Raw genomic sequence first — 22304 nt, 5'->3', positions numbered from 1 at the left:
TACTCCAATCTGTTTTACTCCTACTACTTGCCATCCTAAAATAATTACGGTCTCTCACAAATTTTGTCGCTAACTTTAAGGAAAAGCATCATATAGATATTATTACAGGAAAAAAACAATTCACATGCATGATACGAACGGATTCATCGTCAGAGTTAATTTTACATTACTACAACTTCTCATGGTTTCTGCGTATAGCTAGCAGAAGCGACATAATTAAAGAGTAAACGTGCGTGTGTATTGCACACCTGCCCATGTCATGTCCAAACCACAAGCAAATTCCTGACAAATAAAGAAGAAGCGTTTATGTGCGTATGAAATTGAATAGGTACCTCACCAACATCATGATAAACCACTCACCAACATCATGATAAACCAAAGTCTAGTTGAAGTCGAGGGGAGAAAACAAATTTTTGCACATGAAATGACGAGTCATTCAAATTACGGTTTCAAATGTTAATTTTAGCCTAGCAAATGATCTTAGATTTGAGTGTGTTCTAGTCCTATTTGCTTAGAAAAACACCTAGTTTTTTATCATATTTTTTTTCCAATTTTTTATAAAATTTTTTGAATTTTTGAATTTTGAAACGAAATGTACTGAAATTCCGGTTCCGGTAATTAGCGAAAACGAAAAAAATACCGAAATTTCGGTGAAATTGTAAACCTTTTGACCCGCGGCACAAGTCAAGCAGCGCAGAATAATAAACGAAAAATAAAAATAAAAAACAGTACTGTAAAATTTACTGACACCGAGGGACCCACCGCGACCGCTCCCGCGGATATATATATATAAAGGCCCGCCCGCCCGCCCAGTAACCGCGTCCCCAATCCGACAACGCCCCCAACCCCTCTACCGCACAAGCCCCCCTTCCCCGCATTCTGCTCTGCCGGTCGCAGCAGAGCTCAACGCCGGGCATGGCGCGCGGCCCGAGCACCCCGTCGCTGCTGCTGGCGCTCCTCGTGGCGGCGGCGGCCGTGGCCGCGTCCGAGGCGTCCGGGGCCCCCGCCGCCGTTGGCAACTGGACGGAGGAGCTGCGCGGGGCCGGGAGGCGGGGCCGGCACGGGCGCGGGTACGTGTGGCGCTCGCGGTCGCGGTCGCGGCGGCGCACGTTCGAGAACGGCCTCGGCCGGACGCCGCAGATGGGGTAAGTACGCACGCGCGCGCGCGCCTCACCGCCGCGCCATTGCTATATATGCGGCCTCTCCGATGCTGGCTCTCTGTCTTCTTCGATGTTGCTCGTCGCGCACGCGCTCCGGCGAAGCTCGAGTTCCCCCGTGCCGCCCGCTCATCGCTCGGAAACGGGCCTCGCCATGGGCGGAGAGAGCGAGGGGACGAAGTGAGGCTGAGAGGCGGGCCGCTGCTCGCGGGAGCAGAACGTGTGGGGGGAGGGAAACGGACATGTCCTTGGCTTGCGTCGGAAGCGAGGGACGGCGCGCGACGGGGTCAATCCTATTCCCCCCGGTCCGAAAAGAGCTCTGCTTTCATCATGGCTGGCAGGGGGCTGGGTCTGGGCTCGACGCCGCCGCCCGGCCGCCCGGCCCATTGTTAAAGAAAACTCCTTTTGGTTCCTCGCTTGCCTCCCCGCACGCCTTTCCCTTCCCCCCGGCGGCGTCTCTGCCGGTAGATAGATTCTTGCTTACTAGCCGGTGGGATACCGCACCGGCACGTCACGACACGGCTAAAAATTCCCATTTGGGTTGTAGTGACACCGCGGAGATGTAAACCCTCTCGGGTAAACGGGGCGATGAATGAGATACGGCCAGAGAGTGATGGCGGCAGGGAGGGAGCACGTCCACGGAAATGGCAGAAAGATCCGCCCTTTTTTGGGCGCTTTCGCCTTTCCCCTTTGTTTTTTTTTTCAAATAAAAGCTATTTCTCCTTTGTTTTCGCCTCGCGCCTTTTCCTGTGTGTCTTTGGAGCCTCTCTGCCACCGTTTGCCCGGCGTGGTTCAACTGCCCGGCCTCGAGGCAAGCTGTCGACCCGCCACTGTTCCGGGCGAAAGAGGAAGTTAAGTTAATTACTTCGGTGGGTGCTGGACTAGTGTTGTGTTGCCGTCTTAACACCACTGTCTAGCAGCAGGTTTTGCTTGAGCTACTGCTTGCTTTCAATGTAGCCGTGACGTCAGGGTCAGACAAAGAGCGGCAGCAGGGGGTCAGGCATGTGACGTGTGCAGCGCAAATCATGCTCGTATCACGTGTGGTGCTCTGATTTGCGCAGTAATTAATCAGTTGCTAACTCTGGTCTCTCTGGTGACGAAATGTGGGTTAGGTGGAATAGCTGGAACCACTTCGGCTGCGGGATCAACGAGGACCTCATCAAGCAGACAGGTACGCCTGCTCCTCCCGCCCACTCCACCTCCAGTTCTCCATCCAGCTCCTTTTCACCCTCGCCTGCTTGCTCCCCTTCTTTTTTCTTGTCAACGAAGCAAAGATTATATATTTGTTTTTAAAAAAAATGAAGATTACAAAAATCTTTTGCGTGTCCTCGGAAAGAAAAAGGAGGTGGCAGAAACTTTTGCATGTTTTCGAGAGAGAGAGAGAGAGAGAAAAAAAAAAGGATCTTATCCGCGAGGTCGAGTCTTGCCGGACCCCCATCCCTTTCAGCTTTTGGGATGGCGCCTGCTTGTTTGGCAGATCCGATCGGTTAGGCGTTCTCACGTTAGCACCCTGCTGGTATGGGTGGCATGTACGCATCAGCAAATTCCGGCGACGCGCGCTCTCGGCACGAGAGGATTTTGTTCGGTCTCGATCGGCTTTAAATCCCCTTTGTCTAAAAGGACGACCCGCATTTCTAAGTTTGTCTGGGTTAGAAGCTTGATGGATGCTGGTGTGGTGCTGTGTGCAATGCAAGAGCAGCATCAGCATTCAGCACCACCGGTAGTGGACTAGTGGGTGGTTAGCCAGAAGCTCACAACGCTCCAAGGGGAAGGGTGTGCAGGTCAGGAAACCATCAAAAGAGGTGTCGGTGGCGGTACCCGTGTGTGTGTGATGCGAGAATCTTCCACGTTCTTCCCGGATTTTGCACGGCGTCACTGATTACTGAAGAGGAGAGATGCAACCAGTTCACGAACTCACAACACCTTAGCTTTTAGCACCAACCCAAAGAGCAAAAGATGACAAGAAACAGAGTCTGTTGAGACGTAGCAATGGTAATTCGTAAACCACCAATCCACCATGCTCCAAATCGCCCTCTGGCCTCTGCCGTCGCCCATCGGCGACAAATCGGCAGGCCACCAGCCAATCAGAGCGCGGGGCGCAAAGGCTTGTGCGGGGCACACACACGGTCGCACGCGCGCCGAGGCCAGACCGGACACGGCCATCGGATGCCGCGAGTTGTTCCACCACCTACCTACTACTCATCATGTGAAATTTTTTCTCTTTTCCACCGGAGGCTCGATGTCGGCCGGCAAAAATTCCAAGTTCCTGGCCGCAGAGTAGCTGGGTGTTACAGGCTTACAGCTCGCTGGCAGCCAATCGAAGTGCCGAGTCATGGAGGGGGGAAGGTCGGAAGGAAGACGACAACCAGACTAGCTGCACCCCACATTGCCCCAACCCTCCTCTCCCGCTCCATGCCCTCCAAATCTCTAGCTGATCTTTTATTCTTTCAGCACCAGCCCGGATCAGATCTGAGACCGAGATGCTTTTGCCTTTTAACTCATGCGCTAATGAATGAATCAGTGCGGTAGGAGTAGTGTTGTTCAGCTAGTACGCCCCTACTTCAGAGTTGAGACCAACCTGATAAAAAAAACATCTTCAGAGTTCAGGGTTATGGTCCAGCACAAGTGTGAACAATGTGTTAGTGCAGTGCCAACTAGCACAAGCAAAATTTTGTAGCAGAAATATGAAGTGGATACAAAGGGAGAGGGTCCATTTCCAGAACAAATTGTACAGTGTGCACCAAAGTTTTTCTATGTTAGTTGGTGAGCAGAACCCATACCCGTAAGTCTGATAGACTGATACGGTTGACAAAAGGGCTCCACTGATTCTTTCGCTTGTTCCCTGGCAAAAGAGTTTTAAAAATAACTGAATTAATCATGGATGTCCACGACATGTGCAGAGCAGATCTCTGAACAAATCTAGATAAGGCCTTAGACCGTCCACAGCGGCCGGAGCATCCGGTGGAGCAAAATGCTCCTTCCCCTTCTTGTTCCCCGTGCTTCCACTGTCTGCAGTGCCAAACAGTGCATCTACAGTGCCAACCAGTGCATTTGCTCCTTCGTTTGCTCTGGCCACTGTGGACGGTCTTACGACCGGATACATTAATCGCCCCGTCAGTTTTCTGAAAAAATTGTGGCCCATACCCCATAGGACAGCACAAATCAATTGACTATAGTGCCACCATGGTCAATATAATCTATGTGGTTGTTGATGGATGAAGGCATTGGAAAAGGGTTGTTTGGGCCAGCAAGTTGGGTCAGGCAACGATAGGTGCAGCCTAACCAACCAGTTCGAACAGGAGGACAGATGCAGATGCAGATCATGTACCTGCTCCCCTTGAACTGTCTCTATTGACCTTTAACTGTGACTAGCGCTTGAACCACTTAGTCACCACTCCTATGTTATATGGGTAGTTGATGCAGGGAAAATGACCTGTGATCGTTGTCGCAATAGAATGCACAGGAGTTGTTATGTTGTAAAAACCCTACTTTCAACACTATTTTAAACTTGCTATTGTTCCATACATATTTGGTATCCCTAATATTGCTCAAACTGCTTCACTTTTATTCAGCTGATGCACTGGTCAACACTGGTCTGGCAAAACTGGGCTACGAATATGTTAATATAGGTATGGATTGTGATCTAAACCCCATCTCGTACGATGCATCCTGCACAGAGCAGCACTTAGCTGAAATGCTCTCCGTATCTTCTTTCAGATGATTGCTGGGCAGAATCTGACAGGGACTACCAGGTAAGAAGATCAAATTTTCCTACAGATGCAACACGCGAACCACTAACCCACCCCCACCATTTTCAGCATTAGCATCAGCTAGAAAGCCACATAAATAAATTCATTGAGATGATTCACCAGATTATGGAGAAATTAAAAAAATGTTCTAATGAGGACTTAAATACTGAACTATTATCAGTGGATTGTTGCAGATATAACGAGTTATGTGAAGTGATTGTTTTTTCAAAATTTTGTGACCCAGTGGCCAAATCATACTCTTCTTTCTTTTAGTTTTTACATGACGACCTGACTGCGTTTTAGTACTGTTGTTATTGACAAATTTGCATTATTGTTTCTCAGGGTAACTTTGTTGCAAATAGACAAACCTTCCCCTCTGGCATCAAGGCACTAGCGGATTATGTGCATGCAAAAGGGCTGAAGCTTGGAATCTACAGTGATGCTGGGTACGCTAGGCTGCTAGCTATCAGAATCAATTTTATGATAGCAAGATAGCTAATTTATTATCGTCCTATAGTAACTGTAGTCCTTAATACCCAGGTGAACCAATAATTTGTAGTAACAAACTGGTAATGAACTTTGTACTGAACTGCCTCTATTTCCTTCAGGACACGGACGTGCAGTAAAAAAATGCCAGGATCACTTGATCATGAAGAGCAGGATGTGAAAACATTTTCATCTTGGGTATATCTCTATCTACTTCTTACCTGATGATTGATGCCGAATCAACATTCACAAATTGGCTAATCATCTGATTCTTCTGAGTTCTGACTGTTTGATGTTCTTCTACTTTTTCTTCTACAACTGCAGGGTATTGATTATCTAAAATATGATAACTGCAATGATGCTGGCAGGAGTGTAATGGAGAGGTAAACGAGAACGATACCTTAAACTGTGCAGCGATTGACGCATTGGGCATTGCATGCCAGATTGCTGAGTAACTTCTCATGGTTGTTGCAGATATACTAAAATGAGCAATGCCATGAAGACCTATGGAAAGAACATCTTCTTCTCGTTGTGTGAATGGTGAGTTTCCTCCTAGGAACACTTCTGTCCAGAAGGAAGAAGGGTTACTGGTCCTTGTTTCTTCAACTGTGTCTTATCTATATAGGGGAAGAGAAAATCCTGCTACCTGGGCAGGCAGCATGGGCAACAGCTGGAGAACAACTGATGATATTGCTGACAACTGGGGCAGGTGCTGCTTATTTCGTTTTGATGTACTTGAATCACAACTGAAATTGACACGACTGACCATAGTTACCATGATATTTCAGCATGACATCTCGTGCAGACCAGAATGACAGATGGGCTTCCTATGCTGGACCTGGTGGATGGAACGGTAAGAGTTCAGACACGAGACGATTCTGTTCATGCCTAACCATTCATGAACTACCAACTGATGTTAGATTCTGCTGCATTCCAACATCAGATCCTGACATGCTTGAAGTGGGCAACGGTGGTATGTCTGAAGTGGAGTACCGCTCTCACTTCAGCATCTGGGCACTTGCCAAGGTACTATATTTTCTGCATGTTAACAGTGCTCTTGCAACGCTAAACGTTCTTCAGTTTCATCACTGCAAACCTGTCTTGCCTTGTGCAGGCTCCTCTTCTGATCGGGTGCGATGTACGCTCGATGAGCCAGCAGACAAAGGACATACTCACCAACTGGGAAGTCATTGCTGTCAACCAAGGCAAGACTTCTCTTGCATTTTTACCTACTCCTATGGTTGTATGGGTTTTTCATTATACTGACGCAACAATTTTCTGAACAGATAGTCTAGGCGTCCAAGGAAAGAAAGTGCAATCCAACAATGGCTTAGAGGTAGTATTCCTCAACCTCTGCATTATTAGTGCCTTCCCCCAAGCACTTTGTTTTACAGCAAAACCACATAGAGGTTTAGCAAGATTCCGAAACTAACAGTATTGTGGGCTTTTACAGGTATGGGCTGGGCCGCTCAACAACAACAGGAAGGCTGTGGTTCTCTGGAACCGGCAGGGCTACCAGGCAACCATCACCGCCCAATGGTCAAGCATCGGGCTCGCTTCATCCACTGCTGTCACTGCTCGCGATCTATGGGCGGTATGCTTGCTTTCTTCAGATCGCATACTGCTTATCATAATCAAGTAATGAAGGGTTGACTGTTCAGACTTCAGATTTGATATTCCATTTTCGTTGTGCAGCATTCGTCGTTCTCAGCTCAGGGCCAATTATCAGCTTCAGTGGCACCTCATGACTGCAAGATGTATGTTCTGACGCCGAAGTAACTTGTGGAAGAACGAGTCCGTAGCGTGGGATGCAGCCATTCAATCAGGATTCAGGAAAAGTGTATGCACGCAAGGATCCTTGAGAGAAGGAAATGAAATCTCATTTGATGATACAAGATAAGAGTATTATGCAGAAATAATCTGTAATCTGTAAGTGTATTTAAGGCGCCGTTAAATGTCAGCACATTACTCAAAATGTTTGTAACGAAAGTTGCAGCAGTAATAAATTGGCTTGCCCACCACTATCCCTATGACCCTATGAGTATGTGAATTTCGGAGTGGCAGAAATATTTAAACTTCTAACCTTGCAAATCCCGATTTCGTGGTTTCATTTAAGCCATCGGGCTCGCTTCCACCATCCCATCATGGTTGTTTGTGTGCTTTAGAGGTAACTGCAACTATAAAAAATGGTACTACCTTCGTTTCAAATTATAGTTCGTTTGATTTTTTATTCTAAATTTAACCTCTCGTCTTATTCAAAAAGTTTATAGTATACAGTATAAGACGAAGGGAGTAGAATTTGAAACCAAGAGAGTATAATCTAAGATCAAATCAAAAGACGCATAAAAAGGAAAAAAAAAAGCTAAGCACACTTGTCGTATGCTTAGGAGAGCAGCGCATCAATCAATCCTAAAGCACAAAATCATCACCAAATTCTCAAATGAGCTGAGCTGACGACCACGGCATGCCGCGTGGTGTGTAACATATATATAGAGAGATATATATAAGCAGTGTATCAAATCATGACCAAAGTATGTGATGGGCTAACCACGCTTGCCACGCGGTGATCACCACGTCCGAGACCCGGCTTATGAATTGCTTGTGTCTAATCTGTGGAAGCCGTACGGAATTATCAGACTTGCTTGAGACAACTCCCGGGTATTTTGCTCCGAGAAATAGTGCCTCCTGGGTTGGCTTTCGGCCCGAATACGGCCCACAAAGATGCGCGTCCGGCTGGACTTGATCCCAGCTGTATTAAGCCCGCGCGCACAGTTCGGTGGCCCGTCATGCATAGCTGTCGCCTACATCGTTGCACTTCCGATCCGCCGCCGCCGCCGCCGGCTAACTGTGTGGCGTGTGCGCAGGTAAACCTGCCGGCCGCCGAATACGTACTCCAACGCGTCGGGAGAGACCAGTGGTAAAGCAAAAGCATCCTCGCCGTCGCCGGCATGCATGCGGTGATAGGAATCGGCGGACAACCCGAGGCTTGGCTCTAGCATCATCAATGGATCATTCCGCGAGCCGATCAGGACCAGCAGGCAGCAGGCAGCAGGCAACCAACACTTCAGAGCTAATACATGTTGCATCTGCTTGTCTATGACCGATGATCTGACACCCCCAGCAGAGCTTCATTTACACACGCGTACGTGTACTATATAACGGTCGTCATGCAATGAAGTACGTGTCCGTCTCGTCGCCTACGGTCTACAACGCCTGAAAGCGTACGCGTATAACTGCGCGCGGCCCGGGGGGCCTCGCAGTGCCGACGCGCGCACATGATGTCAGCCGGCTCCTGCTAGTAGCTAGCCTCTGCCCGACGCACGCCACACTGATCTGTTCTTCTCGCGTACCGCGCACGCAAGACAGGCTCTCTCCAATCCGACTCCCACGTACTCCAAACCTCGCCAGCCTGCACAATCAACGCACCGCATGCATCATCTATCTTAGTTTGAATGCTTGATTAATTAGTACCGTACCGGGCGCATGGAGCGAGAAACACGGCTTCAACTACGCGCCGCTCCGGGCATCCCTCGCCGGGCAATGTGGCGGTGCCCAGTCATCCCTAGCCATGCTTGGGGGGCAAAGGTGCTGGCTCGGTGGGGAGCAGAGCTCTTCGACTGGATCCGACATCTTCGGCTCACTGTAGCAAAGGCTGGTGTGACGGTCTTGATTGTAAATCCGGTGTGACGGTTTCGATCGTAAATCTGGTGTGACGGTCCTGATCGTAAATCTAGTCGCTGCACGTGGAAGGTGGCTCGCTCTGTCTAGGGCTCGCTCTCCACCGAACCACCGCCTTTTGCTAACAAGGACTTCGCGTGTTCTACTCCCTGCACTTTCACTAAATAAATACTTCACGGGAGCTACTACAATTCCTTCCAAGTAAAACGTCTAGCACGATAGCACCCTGTTTGCATTGAAAGAAGGGCAACAGCAGCAGAACTGAACTTCTGTCGTCGTCTCATTGATAATAGGGACGATCAGTCGATCAAGGGCAACTAGCACGATCGATCAAGAGCTCAAGCAACAACAGCCTCATGCATTTGTCTCATCAACCTCCTCTTCTCTTGCACGAGCCCTTGACAGAGCCTCGGTCATATCCGAGTTCCCTGCTGGCACAGCAACTAGGACATCCGAGTTGGTTCACATCTTTAAGCAGGAGTGCCAGGAGACCATTCCTTTTCTCCAGTTTTGACATTATTCTGTCAGATGATGGCCAATCTGTAGGGTTTCATTTCAAAAAATGCGAAAATCCACACAATACTAAAAAAAAATTTAGGGGCGAGTAAAAACCTATTTTTAGGAACGGATGCGCTACTCGCATCTAGTTTTCGTAGCTAAAAATCGAATTTGTAGAAACGGGTAACATAACCGCCCCTACAAATGATTTGTAACAACGGGTGAGCCCATGACCCGCCCCTACAAATCATTTTTCAGAATATGACAAAATTAGAAAAAACACTAAAACAGCAAAATAGAAAAGAAAAAATATTGCTACTAACCTGCCACCACCACAATCCCCTCTCCTATCGAGGTACATTTTTTACAAGATATACACACTTGCGTAAACTGGGATTCGAACCGCCTACCTCAAGTCTCGCGCGTGCCTTTCTTACCACCACATTACACAGTCACTTATGACTCTATGAGGTATGCTATTCTTTTATATTACTTTTGAAATTGATTTGTAGGGGTATGAGGTATGCCATCACCCGCCCCTAAAAATCATTTGTAGGGGTGGGTGATGCCACCACTTGCCACTAAAAATAGTTTTCTATTTTATTCGAAAATTTATTTAAGTGTTTACATATAGCAAATCAAATTAAAAAAATGTGAAACTTTTACACTATGGTTATTGTGAACTATAGAAATAAAAAATATACCAAGTATATTTCAGTGTATATAAAGGTTAAGATTGTGGAAATCTCAAAGTATGACTTGAGTTATATGAGATACTATATAGTTATAGCTATTAGAGAACTTATACTAATTTTTTGGACCATTAGATGATCTGAAATGAAAAAGTTATCAACTACAAAGTTTTAGGTCTCGTCATTCTCTACAATTTTGATATAAAGTTTGACTTCATCCAAGATCATATGAAAAAATTATGATTTTTTATGGGACCATTTGTAGGGGTGGGCCATGCCATCACCCAGCCCTAAAAATGTATTTGTAGGAACGGGTGAGGCCATGACCCGCCTCTACAAATACCATCATTTTTAGGGTTCGGTGACGCCATGAACCACCCTTGAAAATGACGCTCATTTTTAGAGGCGGGTGAGGGGGTGACCCGCAGTAATCCCGCTCTATTTATAGCAACGAGTGATATTTTGGTCCGCCCCTAAAAAGAATTAGGGCGTTCCTACAATTTTTTTTTGTAGTAGTGACATGGACGTTATTTTCCAACGAGAATGAGACCATCAAAATTCAAAATACTTCACTGAACACAATGAAATAAAAACAAAAGAAACAAAAAATGCTAAGCACACTGGCGGAGCTATGTATCGGCCATCCTGGGCGATGCCCCCCTGCTTCATGCAAATTTCTAGAGACATCAACCACTAGCCCACCTAAAAATTTAGTTGAGTAGTTTGGCGCTAGCACATCTAAACATTTCAGTCTCAACTCTCGATGCACTCCTTGGTTTTAATTTCTTCGTTACCAAGGCTGTCTCAGTCTCAACTCTCGATGCACTCCTTGGTTTTAATTTTTTCGTCACCAAGGCTGTCTCCCGAAGTGCTCATAGCTACTAGTGTGCTACATCTCTCAATATAGCTCAACAATTGCTAACAATCATAAAGGTTTGTTGCTTGTTCGCCTCTCCTGCGAAATGCCCCCCCCCCCCCCCCCCTGATTTGGATGCTAGCTCCGCCACTGGCTAAGCACATCATGTAGTGTGTTTGGAATTTTTCTCAATAATGTTGAGGTCGCTAACCACGCACTCCGCGTGGTCTGCTTGCCGGGGTTCGCGATTCCTATATTAACGGTGCTGGTCACGTCTCTGTAGCCAATGCGGTACTTTATTTCCTTCACAACAGCCAATGTGGTACATAACACAAGAGACTAAAAGGCTTCTAATTATTCAAGACTCTACGGATAAAGGACCACAGCTAGGCCCGAAAATTTTCCAAGAGACGACGTCCGCGAGTCCAATAGGTTCTATGTAGTAGCCCATGTAGCCCAACAGGAATGCCTAGTAGCCCGCTTCATGCACGACACTGATTTTGCCTCAATCTTCACGTATCGGTTTTGCCTTCAAACTTCACGTATCTGTAGCCATAGAATTCTCATGGTTTTTTCCCCTTTGGTTCGTTGTACTGAGGCCACATGCACGATTGGCTAATCGCTGTCCACTTACAGATTCTGGCATTCGGTAAGAGTACGACTAGAGAAGAGGCGATCCCCGATTCAGCATTTTTCTTTTATCAAAATGGTAGAAAGTATACGATCCTCTACCTTATATATTAATTGATATAATCATAAAGCGATTAAACCACTTTTCATACAGAAAGAAGAAAAGAAACAAATAGATAAAAAGGCGATGGAGAAAAACGAAGATAAAATAACAATTCAGTTCGGAACCAGACACCGGCAAAGTTGCAAAGTAGGCAACCGACATCACCCTGCTAATGGTTTAGAAACCAAATCAAAACCACACCAATCTATTTTATTATTAAATATATTTTAAAAACCAAACTAACTCTATCCACTTACTATTCCACCCAAACCAAACCAAACTATTTGCTCTATTCTTAAAAAAAAATCAAACCAATAGTTTCAACCCAAACAAAACAATTTCGTACTACCCACTCAAAACTAAATCTGTGGCTAATGAGAAAGGAAAAGACCCGTCGACACGTATTACCCGTCCGTTGTTCCCGGCAAAGAAAGGCGAGGTACAAAAGACAATCAGAAAGAGGAAATCCAAGACTAACGGGCCGGCGATCAACCCTGCTCCTGGCCGCAACCTGCCACCAGTGAATAATACAGCGCTAGTTCCGGCAGGATTGGTGAATGCGAGGGTCTCTCAGCTGGACCGGGGTGGTGGAGGGAATGAGGATGATATGGAGGAGATGATTAAGAAGCAGAGAAGGTCATCTACCACAAACATTGCGTCATCGGCGGCGGCTGCGGAAGGCAGTCCCCGCCGGGCACAATGAATTGCCTAAGCGTGAACTGCCGGGGCTGCGGGCGGCCTGAGGCAGTTCAAGAGATCCGTCACCTGGTGGAGGTGGCGAGGCCCGCGGTGGTGTTCCTCATGGAGACACGGATGAGCAAGGAGCGTGCTCTTGGTTTGAAGAATAAATTGGGCTTTCCGAACGGTGAAGCGGTGAGCTCGGACGGCCTAAGTGGAGGACTGGTGCTGCTGTGGAGGAGGGATGTCACTGTGGCTGTTCAGAGTGCTTCTAAATCCCATATTGATGTGGTTCTATCGTGTGCATCTTTGGGGGTCCGGGAGTGGCGCCTCACAGGTTTCTATGGTGAGCCGAGACGGGAACTGCGTAAAAACAGCTGGTACCTTATGAGATTCCTACGAGCTCAGCTGGATATTCCTTGGTTGTGCTTGGGGGATTTCAATGAGGTGTTAGCACCGGAGGAGCACTTTGGAGTAAATGAGAGGGAACACTGGCAGATTGCTGTGTTTCGGGATGTAGTTCAGGACTGCCAGTTTATGGATTTGGGTTTCAATGGACTCCCCTACACATGGGATAATAGACAGGGGGAGGACAGGAATGTGAAAGTGAGACTGGACAGGGCTCTTGGCGATCACAAATTCATGGAGCTGTTTCCAGACACTTCTGTAACGCATGTACCACTGGTGGAGTTAGATCATTGTGCATTGGTGTTCGAGATGCACAGGAGACAACGGAGCACTCGGAGGAGGAGAAGGAGACGGGTGTTCAGGTATGAAAATATGTGGCAGCGCCATGATGATTATATGGCCTTTGTGCAGGAAAATTGGGACCCAGGCCGGGGGGTGGCTGATCTGAATTCTGTTGCGAGTTCACTAACTAAAATGCAGTCCTCCCTTAATTCTTGGGATAAGGAGGTCTTTGGCTCTGTCAAAAGGAAAGTTGCATCTCTCAAGCAACAAATAGAGGTTGAGAGATTAGATACCTTATACCGGGGGCCGACGACACGTGAGAAGGAACTGATGAGCCAACTGTCGGAGGCCCTGGCGAGGGAGGAAGTCATGGAATGGCAGCGGTCTCGTGTCGAATGGCTGAGGGAAGGGGACCGCAACACCGGTTTTTTCCAGGCCAAGGCCAAGGCGAGGGCGCGGACTAATAGGATTCATGCACTGAAAAATCAGGATGGGAATTTAATTTCTGAACAGGAGGATTTGGAGGCGATGGCAAATAACTTTTACCAGAATTTGTTCACGGCGCAAGCTGATCTTGAACCAGCGCTGATTTGCCAATATGTGCCAAGGAAAGTCACGGCTGCAATGGCTGAAGTTTTGGAGCAAGCCTTCACGGCGGAAGAAGTTGAGAAGGCATTGTTTCAAATGGGTCCGAACAAAGCACCAGGACCTGATGGCTTTACGGCGGGCTTCTTTCAGCGACACTGGAGCCTTGTTAAAGAGTCGGTGGTGAATGCGGTGCTTGGTTTTTTAAATGGGGGAGAGATGTGCAACGAGGTCAACAGGACTGTGCTAGTTCTTATACCAAAAGTGGCGAACCCACAGGAGCTTACGCAGTTCAGACCCATATCCCTTTGCAATGTGCTATATAAAATCTGTTCTAAAGCTATGGCGAACAGGTTGAGGTGTATACTTGATGACATCATTTCAGAGGAGCAAAGCGCGTTTGTGCTAGGCCGTCTTATCACTGATAATGTACTCCTCGCGTATGAATGCATCCACTACCTGAGGAAGAAAAAGGGCAAGAACGGTGCGTGTGCAGTGAAGCTTGATATGGCTAAAGCATATGACCGGGTAGAATGGGAGTATTTACGGGCAATCACGATGGCTCTTGGTTTTCCAGTGAGATGGTGTGATCTGGTGATGAAATGCATCACCAGTGTTTCGTTCTCGGTACGAGTCAATGGTGCACTATCCCAGCCTTTCACTCCAACCAGAGGTATCAGACAAGGAGACCCGATCTCCCCGTACTTATTTTTGCTGTGTGCTGAAGGTCTCACTTCTATGCTGAAAAATTGTGGCCCTCAGTATATAGCAAAAGGTATCCGGGTGGGAATTCATGCCCCATGGATTTCGCACCTTCTGTTTGCTGATGACAGTATGATTTTCATGCAAGCGAACAAGAGGAGTGCTGATAGGCTTGCTTGTATCTTGGATACGTATCATAGAGGATCAGGGCAATTGGTGAATAGACAAAAATCTGCAGTGTTCTTTAGCACCAATACTGGCCCTGAGATGAAACAGATGGTCCAGCTATCACTGGGAATTGAAAAGGAAGCGCTGGGGGAAAAATACTTGGGCTTGCCGACTGCAGTTGGGCGAGTTGCTGATGGCACCTTTGATTATTCTGCAGATAGGATCAGGAACTTCATTCATGGCTGGGGTGCAAATAATCTTAGCTGCGCCGGCCGTGAAGTGCTCCTCAAGGCCAATGCACAGGCAGTTCCCACATACCCTATGAGCTGTTTCAAATTACCTGCTCCGGTATGCAAAAAGATGAAGTCTCACATATCCAACTACTGGTGGGGTAGCTCAGTGGATAGCAACAAAATTCATTGGCAGCGATGGTCTAAGCTAACTACGCCAAAAGGAGAAGGCGGAATGGGCTTTCGTGACCTGCCTTTGTTTAATGAAGCCATGCTTGGTAAGCAGGGATGGCGCTTGATTACACGACCAGATTCTCTGTGTGCCCGAGTTTTAAAGGGGAAGTATTATCCCAATGGAGACTTTCTGTCAGCAAAAAGGAAAAAGAAATCCTCGGAGACCTGGATGACGATTTTACATGGACGAAAGGTTCTTCAGAAGGGGATTATCAAGCGTGTTGGCCCTGGGGACACGATTAATATATGGAATGATAATTGGATCCCAGGTATCAGGTCTATGAAGCCGCTTGTTCATCTGGAAAATTCACTGGTTCAGCATGTGGATGAGCTCTTTCTTCCAGGAACAAGAACATGGGATGAGGACTTGGTTCGGCAGTCCTTTATACCGTCTGATGCAAATGAAATTTTGAAGATCAGACCTGGTTTACGAATGGAAGAGGATACACTTGCTTGGAGCCATGAGAAGTTTGGGATGTATACTGTTCGATCTGCCTATCGCCTTCTCAAAGAGGAACAGATTCAGTTGGAGGCGAGCAAACTGAATGAGCCAAATTCATCTGATGGCTCCTGGATTTGGAAGCGGTTGTGGAAACTGAAAATCCCGCCAAAAATACGGATCTTCTGGTGGAGGGTTGTGCATAACTTCCTCCCTACGAAGATGGAATTACACCGACGGCATGTGGAACCGGAAGCTACGTGCTATACCTGTGGAGCTGCTACTGAATCTCTGTTTTATATAGTCTTTGAATGTCCGGTGGCAAGGATGTTCTGGGACGAGGTGAAGAAGCTGACAGGGATTAAAATTCCAAAGCTCCACCAGGCGACTTGGGTGAAGGACTTGCTAACAGGTGATCATTGCTCTGTAAGCTCAGCTGAGTTGATCATCTCCGGGGTGTGGTCGCTGTGGACAGGACGTAATGCAAGGAAGCATGGCAAAGTGGAATGGCGTTCGGCAGCAGCAGCTAGGCACATATCTTCGATGCTTGAAGACTTCATTGGCTCTGGTACAGATACGTCCTCGAGGCAGGAGGTAACCCGAGTGCGATGGTCAGGACCACCCTCTGGATGGATGAAAGTCAATACGGATGCAGCGTTCTCACTAAGTAATTCGACCAGAAGTACTGGGGCTGTACTACGTGATCACAGCGGGAGTGTCCGGGCAGCTGCAGCACGGTTCTACCCCTGTGTTTCAGATGCTCTGATGGCAGAAGCCTTGGCAGTGAGGGACGGGCTGATCCTAGCAGCCGAGCAGGAGGCCACAAGGGTGGTCCTGGAGACAGACAATGCAACGGTGGCTACCCTTGTTCGCTCAGATGATGGATTTCGTAGCGTTATCGCTGGCGTTTGGCATGAAATTAGAGAGCTTAGTCTTTCTTTTGCTTCTTTTATTTGTACTCATGTTAACCGGGAAGGCAATGAGGCAGCGCACTTGTGTGCACGTAGGCCCTCAGCGTCTTCACCGGTGATGTCCTGGGTTGGTGATCTCCCGAACTGGCTGATGGAGGTCGCTAACAAGGATTGTAATGTTGAGTCTTATTAATGAAGCTCTCTGATTTGCCCTAAAAAAACAATTTCGTACTACTACATCAAATTCTCTCGAACTAGTTTAGTGTCTCCGCTCTTGATGTGGGGTCCACATGTAGTTCAAGCTATACTGCTTTGCACAGAGTAGCTGCCAGTTATACTGAGTCATCTCCAACAAATTTCAGTCAATTTCGATAAAATTTTATAGTGTGAACGCGAGATTTTATTTCTAGGGCCTGGCTCTTTGCGTAGAGCCCACGTATAGATCTAACCACACTGTATAGTAACTGCTAGTTATACTGAGTCATTTTCAATAAATTTCAGTCAAAATCAAATATTTTAGGGTGTGAATGCGTGATTTTTAGCTTTAGGGCTCATATTGTTTTGCACAAAATATCCATTTCAACCCACTCCAATCCATCTCAACCCGCATTTACATATAACTATAACCTGCTCCGTCCCAACCCATTAGCTAATACAATCTATTTCAACCCATCCAAATATAATCCGCATCAAAACCCAATTCGTAAAACTTGTTTCAACCCAAACTATTAGCAGGGTGACCGACAAGTCTTGCTAGGAAGCATTGGCGCGGCTACATCAAGATCCAGTAAAAGAAGGGGCTAGTCCAGGTCCAAACCATGGGGCGCATCATCAATGGATCATTCCGCAAGCCGACCAGGACCGGCATGCTGCATTTGTCTATGAGTCTATGACCGATGATCTGACACCGCCAGCAGAGCTTCATTTACACACGCGTACGTGTAACTAACGCGTGCGACCGGGCCCGGTCGTCATGCAATGGAGTACTGTCCGTTTCGTCTACGGTCTAGAACGCCTGAACGCGTACGCGGACATGATGTCAGCCGGCGCGGGGGCCTCGCGGTGCCGACGCGCGCACATGATGTCAGCCGGCCCCTGCCCGACGCGCGCACATGATGTCAGCCGGCCCCTGCCCGACGCGCGCCACACTGATCTGTTCTCGCGTACCGCGCACGCAAGACAGTCTGTCTCTCCGATCCGACCGACTCCCACTCCAATCCTCGCCGGCCTGCACAACCAACGCACCGCATGCATCATCTATCGTAGTTTGATTTTGATTAGTACCGTACTGAGCACATGGAGCGAGAAACACGGCTTCAACTACGCGCCGCTCCGGGCATCCCTCGCCGGGCAATGTGGCGGTGCCCAGTCATCCCTAGCCATGCTTGGGGGCAAAGGTGCTGGCTCGGCGGGGAGCAGACCTCGTCGACTGGATCCGACATTTTCGGCTCACTGCAGCAAAGGCCGGTGTGACGGTTCGTAAATTTGGTGTGACGGTTTCGATCATAAATCTAGTGTGACGGTCCTGATCGTAAATCCGGTCGCTGGATTGCGGAAGGTGGCTCGCTCCGTCAAGAGCTCGCTCTCCACCCAACCACCAGCTTTTTGTTTCTTTTTGCTCGCCATGGCGCCAAGCACCGTCCAGGGTCGGTGTATCCTATTTCATTCTTAGGGTAATATAACAAAAATATCATCAATTATCTCCGATTACATAATAGTTTTTGGGAATGATTTCTCACAATCTTGTATGTATCTTCCCAAATTGAAAACCACTTCACAAATTTGTAATCTTTCAAACGAATAGGTAAAATAAAATTTGTATACCACGCCTTGAGAAAAGCTCTGGACTGGACTAATGGAAGACACCATATGCTTCTGAATTTAGAAAATTTCTAATCATATAAGGCAGTTCCACGGGTCTTTAGGGGGGGGGGGGGTTCTAAATCTAGGAAAAATTCAATGCAAATCATTTACTACTGCAAAAAAGATTTTTAGAGGCAGGTAAAATCGTATTTTTAGGGACGGCCGCAGTACCCGCCACTAATTCTAGCAGCTAAAAATGTCATTTTTAGGGGTGAGTAAGGCGCTCGCTCCTAAAAAATAATTTTTAGAGGCTAGTCATGTCGTGAGCCGCCCCTAAAAATTGATAGGGGCGGATCATGCTATGGCCCGCCCCTACAAATCCACATCTAGAAAACAAAAAAAATTCAAAAATAGCATAATAAAAAAGAAAAAATATTCTAGCCAACCAGCCATCACCATGAGCCCTGTAGTGTCAAGCTATGATTTTAAAAATTAATTTTTAGCGACGGGTCATGTCATGGCCTATCCCAACAAATCGACGTCCAGAAAATAGAAAAAAAAAATTAAAAACAGCAAAATAAAAAAGAAAAAAATGTTCTAGCCAACTAGCCATCACCACGAGCCTTCTAATGTCAAGCTATGATTTTTTTTAACGAAATGTACACACTTGCAGGATTTGAACCGCCTTTCTCAAGACTCACGTGTATGGTGTACTCCCTCCGTTCCTTATTAATCGTCGTTCTAGCTACAGTAGCATGTCCCTAATTAAGTGTCGCCGCCTACCCTGCCAGCCAAAGCTGCCGCACGCCTGCACCGCACCATGCGTCGACCTCTTCTATTTTTTAATTCCAAAATACTGTGCTGCATGTTTAAATGTGAAAAGGTGGAGGTGACAACTGATTTTTTAATATGCTGTGTGTGCCACGCATGCTTCTTCACACCACAGATACAACATTTAATGGCGTGTCTCCGAATGTGTCGGCTGATAAGGTGTTAGAGCCTTTTGCCTATTGTATTGGTTGCTGTGTTAATTTTCTGGCGACGTTTAATTAGGGACAGAGGGAGTACTATCTTCTTTGCCACCACACTACAAAGTCACCTGTGACTCTATGGGATATATTATTATTTTATATTAAATCGGGAATTGATTTGTAGGGGCGGGTGACGATGCATTTATAGGGGCGGGTGACGTCATCACCCGCCTCTAAAAATATTTTTCTATTTTATCTGAAAATTCATTTTATTGTTTATATATAGCAAAAGAAATCAAAAAAATTTGAAACCTCTATATTATGATTATTGTTATCTATAGAAAAAATATGCCAAGTATATTTCAATATGTATAAAGGTTAAGATTGTGAAAATCTCAAAGTATGACTTGAGTTATATGAGATTCTATATAGTTATAGCTATTAGGGAACTTATAATAATTTTTTGGACCATTAAATGACCTTAAATGAAAAATTTATCAACTACAAAGTTTTAGACCTCGTCATTCTCTATAATTTTGATATAAAGTTTGACTTCATCTGAGATCATATAAAAAGATTATAATTTTTTTTGCGTGAAACCATTTGTAGGGGCGAGTCATGCCATCACCCGCCCGAATGGTTGATGCCATGACCTGCCCTACAAATGCCACAATTTTTAGGGGCGGTTCATGGTGTCACCGCCCTCTAAAAATGCTCTTTTAGGGGGAGGGTGATGCCATTAACCGCCCCTGAAAATAACGGTCATTTTTAGGGGTGGATCAGGGGGTGACCCGCTCCTAAAAGTGCTTTTCTAGGGGAGGGTTGAATGCTATAGTAACCCCGCTTTATTTGTAGCAACGGGTGAAATTTTGATCCGCCTCTGAAACAATTGAGGCGTTTCTACAAATCAATTTTGTAGTAGTGACTGTTACCAACCGCTAGATCCCAGCCTTCTTGTGAAGAAGACCCCAACAATTAGCTGGGCTGGCTTCGCCCTGATGTAAGGTTAGATGTAACAAATGTTAGTTTTGCCTAATGAACATGAACAACGCATAGATATGGGATCTTTACATAACCTAGTTTCCATTTTTATTCCCTACAAAGCTATGCAGTGAGTCAGAGGGTTCACACAAAAAGAAGGAATGCCCAATAGGCAAGCCTCAGCCCAATTCACAAGAGTATGACAACAAAAAAGTAAGTGTAAGACTGTTGCGTTCTCAATTCACTTTATTTGCTAGGCAGTTTTCTGTACAGGAGATCAGGATCCATCCCATTTCTGGGTCTGGCACTGATCCCTCTAATTAAATTTATGGATGGAGATTGGAGAGAGCTAGAAGGCATAAAATTCTGACGGAAACCTGCTATGCCTGCCAGCAACTGTTCGAGGTCCTGGCCTTGTCTTAACTATTTGTATGCATGGTGTTTCTGATGATAACCATGGAATGGACAAATTCTCTACATGCATGTTAATTTGCTTAAGTGCTTATCTTTCCGTAGTCTCGCTTTCTTCCATACGTTGTCGTGTTCCTCCAAACTACGACTATGATTGTGTCATAGATATATGGTGGTTTGTTTTAAGTTCAAAAGCAGAATGATGCCTGTTTCAGGATATGTTTGATTACCGTCAGTAATTCATGGGTGCCTGATTCAGAAGCTGTTATTTCCAGAAATGCCATAGCTGACACAGTGGATGGGTGGGAGATTTCTAAGGCCGCCTCCAAAGGTGGTGGAAGTCACTGGCTTGTGTCAGCGCTAGAGCGCCTGCAAGAGATACTCCCTCCGTCTCAAAATAAGTGCTCATCTCGTATTTTAAAAAGTCAACAAATTTTAAATTTAAATATATAAAAAATAATATTAACATTCATATCTCTGAACAAATTTGTCAAGAAAATATATGATGTGATTAATCTAATGATGTTTGTTTAGTAACATAATTTTTAATATTTTATAATATATATTTAGTCAAATTTTAAAGTATTTGACTCCTCGAAGTGCGAGATATACACTTATTTTAGGATGGAGGGAGTAAACACGGATAATTCCCGAGGAATTTACTCCCTCTGACTTTCTGGCCCTTGCAATATGGTTTAAGGCCCTGTTTAGTTTCAAAAAAAAATTCTACAGTATCCGTCACATCGAATATTCGGACACATACATAGAGCATTAAATGTAATTGAAAAAATAACTAATTACACAGTCTAATTGATTAGCACGAGATGAATCTTTTAAGTCTAATTAGTTCATGATTGGATATTATTTGTCAAGTAATAATGAAATATGCTATAGTACCAAAATCAACAACTTTTTACCAACTAAACAGGGCCTAAGTTTCCTTTCATCTTTTATTCTCTCTCACATCCATGTGAGGGCCACGTCGTTGGAGACAGCCTAAGGGCAGTCCTAACCCAGACTCTATCATGGAGTCTAAGCCTTTTATTTATTGTGTTTTGCTGATGTAGCAGTATATTTATGGAAAAGAGAGTGAGAGAAATCAAGACTCTAAGTCTTATTTAGATTCCAAGTCTTCACGCAAATCAAGAATGAATGTGAGAGAGACACGTGGACCATATAAACTAAAGTAACACATTTTGCATTGGGAAGTATAGTTTCTTGTGATGGAATTTTTGAGGCTTAAACTCTATGAATAAAATCTACATTGAGACTGGCCTAAGCGTCGTTGGAGACGGCCTAAGAGACGGCCTAAGGGACACTTGGTAGAAGCGCATCAGCGTCGCTTAGGCCGTCTGTAACGACGTGGCTTGATTGGGCCACTGGGTACTTTTTTACATGACGACCTGACTACTCAATTCCTTGCCCACCAAGTGGCTTCCCGGTCTTAAAAATTCACCAAATTTTTACTGAAGCGAGATAAAATCACCAAGCTCATTTTGGAACAGTAATTACTCAAAAATCATTTGTAATTTGGTTGCAGTAAAAAGAACAAAATTACTGTGTTTGAGTTTTTCAAGAATTTTATGATTCAGGTAAAAGGGCATAAAATTTTACAAAAAACATTTGAAATTAATCATTTGAAATCAAGTATT

The 22304-nt window shown here is 45.9% G+C and overlaps 1 protein-coding gene across 1 annotated transcript; it reads left to right on the top strand.

The window, feature by feature from the left end:
• Positions 1–822: 822 nt before the first annotated feature.
• On the top strand, positions 823–7422 carry LOC120650661 (alpha-galactosidase-like). Its single transcript, XM_039927863.1, has 15 exons — positions 823–1145; positions 2270–2328; positions 4730–4786; positions 4875–4909; positions 5249–5352; positions 5515–5590; positions 5717–5775; positions 5867–5932; positions 6018–6101; positions 6181–6245; positions 6336–6418; positions 6507–6597; positions 6679–6728; positions 6846–6986; positions 7088–7422. The coding sequence occupies exons 1-15, from the start codon at positions 916–918 to the stop codon at positions 7169–7171; spliced, it is 1284 nt and encodes a 427-aa protein (XP_039783797.1). The 5' UTR covers positions 823–915; the 3' UTR covers positions 7172–7422.
• The last annotated feature ends 14882 nt before the right edge of the window (positions 7423–22304 follow it).

This window comes from Panicum virgatum, chromosome 9K, assembly GCF_016808335.1.
Source record: "Panicum virgatum strain AP13 chromosome 9K, P.virgatum_v5, whole genome shotgun sequence".
Lineage (NCBI taxonomy): Eukaryota > Viridiplantae > Streptophyta > Magnoliopsida > Poales > Poaceae > Panicum > Panicum virgatum.
The sequence above is the reverse complement of the archived record's forward strand: the minus strand, read 5'-3'. Positions and strand labels throughout refer to the sequence as shown.